This window comes from Perca fluviatilis, chromosome 15, assembly GCF_010015445.1.
Source record: "Perca fluviatilis chromosome 15, GENO_Pfluv_1.0, whole genome shotgun sequence".
Lineage (NCBI taxonomy): Eukaryota > Metazoa > Chordata > Actinopteri > Perciformes > Percidae > Perca > Perca fluviatilis.
Window position 1 is genome coordinate 715,798 of NC_053126.1, and position 6,341 is coordinate 722,138.

General features: G+C 46.3%; 1 protein-coding gene across 2 annotated transcripts in view; it reads left to right on the forward strand.

Annotated features, from left to right (window-relative positions):
* The window catches only part of znf653 (zinc finger protein 653), a 28,191-nt gene extending 22,706 nt beyond the window's left edge, over positions 1–5,485 (forward strand). For both annotated transcript variants that reach the window (XM_039825771.1, XM_039825772.1), the window contains 5 exons: positions 1,878–1,956; positions 2,041–2,158; positions 4,086–4,200; positions 4,282–4,381; positions 4,727–5,485. In XM_039825771.1, coding sequence (XP_039681705.1) covers positions 1,878–1,956; positions 2,041–2,158; positions 4,086–4,200; positions 4,282–4,381; positions 4,727–4,904 — 590 coding nt within the window. In that variant the 3' untranslated portion in view covers positions 4,905–5,485. The remainder of the gene's footprint in view (positions 1–1,877; positions 1,957–2,040; positions 2,159–4,085; positions 4,201–4,281; positions 4,382–4,726) is intronic.
* Positions 5,486–6,341: the final 856 nt, after the last annotated feature.

Sequence of the window (6,341 nt, forward strand, 5' to 3'; positions counted from 1 at the left end):
ACCCTCCAGAGGTTTTATATGATTTAAAGGAACTCCGAGGGCCTGAAAGTGTTGCGCTTACAGTAGCGTCTTTTTCCAAAAGCTCCGGGTGCTTCTGGTTGGAAATCTCTACGCTTTTAAAGTGCCCATATTATGAAAAAATCACTTTTTCTGGTGATTTGTGCTGTTCTTTTGTGTCTCTGGTGCTTCCACACACATACAGACTTTGAAAACATCCATCCATGGTGTTCTGAGTGAGATCTGGTTTCTGAATGTGTCCTGCCTTCAGTCTCCTAGTGAGCTGTTCAAAATCGGCTCGGACTGTGACGTCACAGTCCGAAATGAGCTGGGTAACCACAACCGTTAGCTCGTAGCGTTAGCCGGCTAATGCTAGCTCGTTCTCAATAGCAAAGCACTGCTACAACACACACAAGTTCACCATAATCTACAAAAGAACTACTTCCATGTGCGCCCTCATTTAGAAGTCTTCCAGCTGATCCTGCCTTGTAACTGACCAAAGTTGGAGAAACAGGCTTTCTTTTACTGTCTCTAGAGTTAGCTAGCTGACATGCTCTACATCTGAGCTACTGAGCATGTGCGAGTGCAATCAAAGATAGTAGTGAAGAAGAAGATGAAAAGAGGTCTCACTCTGTAGCTAAAACAGAGACCTGAACACAGGGTGAAAAGAGGAGCTGCAGCAATGAGAGAGAGCTGTGCAGTACAACAACAATATGGAGTTTTTTGAAAATTAAACCATGTAAACCTATTCTGGTACAACCTTAAAATACAGTTATGAACCTGAAGATGAGCAGAATATGGGCGCTTTAAGAAAGGCGCCGGATGGCTCGGTAGAAATGTGGGTCTGGCTGCTCCTAGATCAGTCTCCCTGACGTCCAGAAAGGGTCTCAGAACTCACCGAAGAGACGCCGACTTGAGCGTACGTTCTGCGCGTGCGCAAGACCTAATACGTCTCCATAGCAACAGGCGGCGCTAATCTGTGTTGTCGCCCAAAAGATGAAAACCGGCAGCTGATTGGACGAATGCGTCACATGGGTCTGGCTGCTCCCTGACCATCATGGCGTCTCGTTCAGAATCTGATCTCATATCAGACTAAAATAGTGTTTCTGGAAACATCTGGAGAGAGAAATAGGCTGTGTGTGTGTGTGTGTGTGTGTGTCTCCTGTGTGTGTGTGTGTGTGTGTGTGTTGTGTGTGTGTGTGTGTGTCTGTGTGGTTGTGTGTCTCTGCGTCTCTGTGTGTGTGTGTGTGTGTGTGTGTGTGTGTGTGTCTCTGTGTGTGTGTCTCTGTGTGTGTGTGTGTGTGTGTGTGTGTGTGTGTGTGCTCTGTGTGTGTGTGTGTGTGTGTGTGTGTCTCTGTGTGTGTGTGTGTGTGTGTGTGTGTGTGTGTGTGTGTGTGTCTCTGTGTTTTAAAAAAAAAAATAATAAAAAAATAAATAAAATAAATTAATAATAAATATATATATATATATATATATATTTATTATTATTTTATTTTATTTATTTATTTATTTATTTTATTTTATTTTTTTCCTTTAACTGTATATGAATGACCGTCACTGTTTACTGTCTAATATTTAATGGTGGGGATTTGGGTGGTTTTGGTGTGAAGGAGAGCTTTGCTTCTGTCTGTCAGTATGGATGTATGTCTGATGATGTATGTTTTTTCCTCAAGTTGTTTTGTTAACTGTTTTGTCTAATTGTGAATGTATTGTATATGTATGCCTTTAAGGACCCCCTTGAAAACAAGATGCTACATCTCAAGGGGTTATTCCTAATAAAAGAATTTCCATTATTGTATATAAAAATTAAAAAAGGTACAGTGTATAATGTGCAAGGGAAATGTTCCTTCCTGACCCGTAGGAGTCGTTTCTCTCTGCAGGTTTGAGTGACCAACAGCTGCTGCAGCCCGATGCTCTGGAGCTGAGTGGAGAGCGAGAGCTGCAGCGAGGGCTGAGCAGGTCAGAGGAAGACCCCCTTTACAGCATGGTAGTGTAATGTTAGCGTGCCTGTAAATGTTCTGAGCCTGTGCTGTGTTTCTGCAGCGTCCGGTCCAAGAGGAACAGGCGAGGCCCGGTCATTGAGGCCGACGGGATGCTCAAGATGTTCCACTGTCCGTACGAGGGCTGCAGTCAGGTCTACGTAGCTATTAGCAGCTTTCAGGTAAAGCCTGTTCAGGTCGTACTTCACATTTCAGCTTCAGTTTGTTTATCTGAAGATTAAGGGACCTTTTTTTTTTTACATCTGAAAGTCCAGACCAAGTTCATGTTCCGTGGTATTTACTGTACATTTGATCCGGTTAGTTTTGGTTTTACGCTGCAGTTGTGCAAGCGCGCTAAAGAACTCTACATGACGATGTCCTGTCGTCATCGCATACATGAGCCGCGTCTCCCGATACTTGTAAGTGATTGGTTTGTGGACGGGCTTCCTGTCCTCTCGTATCCTCTCTCTGGGCCCTATTTTAACGGTGTGAGGTCACAGCATGCAGCGCCTGGTGCAGGTGTGTTTAGGGCCTGGTGCAGGTGTGTTTAGGGCCTGGTGCAGGTGTGTTTAGGGCCTGGTGCAGGTGTGTGTAGGGCCTGGTGCAGGTGTGTTTAGGGCCTGGTGCAGGTGTGTTTAGGGCCTGGTGCAGGTGTGTTTAGGGCCTGGTGCAGGTGTGTTTAGGGCCTGGTGCAGGTGTGCGTAGGGCCCGGTGTAGGTGTTTAGGGCCTGGTGCAGGTGTGTTTAGGGCCTGGTGCAGGTGTGTTTAGGGCCTGGTGCAGGTGTGTTTAGGGCCTGGTGCAGGTGTGTTTAGGGCCAAATCCACTTCTGCTAGTTTGACGGCAGTAAAAAGGGTCCTGTGCACCAGGCGCCTGGTTCTAAAGGGTTGTTCTTAGTGTCTTCATTAATCAGAGGTGTGTTTTGGGCGTAACATGCAATCAACCAATCAGAGATCAGCTCCCATTCATCAACCAATCAGAGATCATCTCCCATTCCCTTTAAAAGCCAGGCGCGCGTTTGGACCTTGGAGCATTGCTGTTATGATGGAGGATTTGCACCCTAATATTAGTGTGTGTGTGTGTGTGTGTGTGTGTGTGTGTGTGTGTGTGTGTGTGTGTGTGTGTGTGTGTGTGTGTGTGTGTGTGTGTGTGTGTGTGTGTGTGTGTGTGTGTGTGTGTGTGTGTGTGTGTGTGTGTGTGTAACAAGCATAGTGTGTGTGCGCTGTGCACGAGCCTAGGAGCATTTTACTAATGCTCTGTTAAAATAACAATGAAATGCTGCATTATTGACTTTAGACCAGGTTTTTGGTGGTCAATGGTGTGATCACTTCCTGCTGCCTCAAGATAGCAATATGCCCAGAATGCACCTGAACACACCTCCCTGTAAGACCAGCACGCCCAGAATGCACCTGAACACACCTCCCTGTAAGACCAGCACGCCCAGAATGCACCTGAACACACCTCCCTGTAAGACCAGCACGCCCAGAATGCACCTGAACACACCTCCCTGTAAGACCAGCACGCCCAGAATGCACCTGAACACACCTCCCTGTAAGACCAGCACGCCCCAGAATGCACCTGAACACACCTCCCTGTAAGACCAGCACGCCCAGAATGCACCTGAACACACCTCCCTGTAAGACCAGCATGGGCCACAGATGGCGCTGGACGATCTTAAACTAGCAAAGACACCTGCGCCGGGCTTTACGCCACGCTGCGCCCGGTGCAGGATAGCGCCCTTAGTGTCTGCCGTCCCGGTGCTACCGCGGCTCTTTGTGTTGTGTAATACGTTGAAAAAAGGGACAAAGCTAAAAAAAAAAAATAATTGAATGCCGAAAAAAAACATTGTTTATTGAACAAATTGAACATTGAATTGAATATAAAAGGCACCACTAAAAAGAGCGATAGCTACGTTTTAAAGTGCAGTTTCCTGCTGATATTTGTGCCTTTCGCGATGTGTTTAATGCGCCGGTTGTTGTCACGATGACGATTAAAACAACAGATTTATTGTGCAGCCCTAGTTCGGATCCCTCTGGGAAGTCCGGACCAAACAAGGTAGGTGTGAAAGCCCCCTTAAATATCCATCTGGTTTCATTTCCCTCCCTCTGTAGAATCACGTCAACCTAGTCCACAGGAAAGGGAGGACCAAGGTTTGCCCTCATCCAGGCTGCGGGAAAAAGTTCTACCTGTCCAACCACCTGCATCGCCACATGATCATCCACTCAGGTACGCGCTCACAAAAACACACATTACGTGTCGAAATCTCATCTTCATAAACCTCCGAACATAACCGAATGTTTCCGACAGGCGTCAGAGATTTCATCTGCGAGACTTGTGGGAAATCGTTTAAGCGTAAGAATCACCTGGAGGTCCACCGCCGGACGCACACGGGAGAAACGCCACTCCAGTAAGTTACCGAAAACTGTTCAAGTTCTAGCAAACGTCTTTTTTATTAAAGCATACGATTTAACATACATTCCACTTATACAGTACAGGCCAAGAGTTTGGACACACCTTCTCATTCAATGCGTTTCCTTTTTATTTTCATGACTATTTACATTGTAGATTCTCACTGAAGGCATCAAAACTATGAATGAACACATATGGAATTATGTACTTAACAAAAAAGTGTGAAATAACTGAAAACATGTCTTATATTTTAGATTCCTCAAAGTAGCCACCCTTTGCATGTGGTCTGCATAATCCTCACTTCTCTCTCTTCCTCCCTCTTCCTACTCGTCTCCTCTCTCAGATGTGAGATCTGCGGCTACCAGTGTCGCCAGCGTGCGTCCCTGAACTGGCACATGAAGAAGCACACCTCCGAAGCCCACTACAACTTCACCTGCGAGTTCTGCCACAAGAGGTTCGAGAAGCTGGACAGCGTTAAGTTCCACAAGCTGAAGAGCCACCCGGACAAGCAGGCGACCTGAGAACGAGTTTCCCCGCACCTGGTATCAGGACCTAAACACGCGACGTTACAGGTTGGCCCTCGGGAGCCAAAGCAAGGCTTCTAGCCAGAGAGACGGACTTTCCCTTTGCTGTGTTTGTCTGGCGTCTCGTGTCCAGGATGATGTGAACATCACCTGTGAACACACAGGCAGAGGAAGCAGCGGGCCAGTCCAACAGCTGTGCAGGACGCACGCCCTTTCAGAGTTCAGGGCCCAAACTTGGGGCTCGAACATGTTTGGTACAGCGAGGAAACAAAGCTTAAAGTGCCCATATTATGACAAAAATCACTTTTTCTGGGATTTGGGGTGTTATTTTTGTCTCTCTGGTGCTTCCACACTCATGCAAACTTTGAAAAACATCCATCCATGGTGTTCTGAGTGAGATCTGGTTTCTGAATGTGTCCTGCCTTCAGTTTCCTGGTGAGCTGGTCAACATCTGCACGGCTTTCTATGTCACTAGCCGAGACCAGGGGCCTAGGGGGCTAACTGTTAGCATGCTAGCTCGTTCTCAATGGCAAAACACTGCTACAACACACAGAAATTCACCCTAATCTACAAAATAAATTGTATAGAACTACTTCCATGTCCCTGTTCTGCAGTTATTCCACACAAAGTTGGAAGTGCGCCCTGGTTAGAAGAAGTCTCCCGGCTAATCCTGCCTTGTACTGACTGAAGGTGGAGAAACAGCTAGCTAGCTCATGTAGTCCTTACCTAGCTACTGAGCTTGTAGTCCTTACCTAGCTACTGAGCATGTAGTCTTACCTAGCTACTGAGCATGTAGTCCTTACCTAGCTACTGAGCATGTAGTCCTTACCTAGCTACTGAGCATGTAGTCTTACCTAGCTACTGAGCATGTAGTCCTTACCTAGCTACTGAGCATGTAGTCCTTACCTAGCTACTGAGCATGTAGTCTTACCTAGCTACTGAGCATGTAGTCCTTACCTAGCTACTGAGCATGTAGTCCTTACCTAGCTACTGAGCATGTAGTCTTACCTAGCTACTGAGCATGTAGTCTTACCTAGCTACTGAGCATGTAGTCTTACCTAGCTACTGAGCATGTAGTCCTTACCTAGCTACTAGCATGTAGTCCTTACCAAGCTACTGAGCATGTAGTCCTTACCTAGCTACTAGCATGTAGTCCTTACCTAGCTACTAGCATGTAGTCTTACCTAGCTACTAGCATGTAGTCCTTACCTAGCTACTGAGCATGTGCAACTGCCAACAAAGATGTTACAGAAGTTGAGATGTCTCACTCTGCAGCTAAAGCAGAGACCTGAACACAGGGTGAAAAGAGGAGCTTCAGCAATGTGCAGTACAACAAAAATATGGTGTTTTTTGAAAATTAAACCTCAAAATACAATTATGAACCTGAAAATGAGCATAATATGGCCACGTATGACTTTAAACCAGTGTTGATGA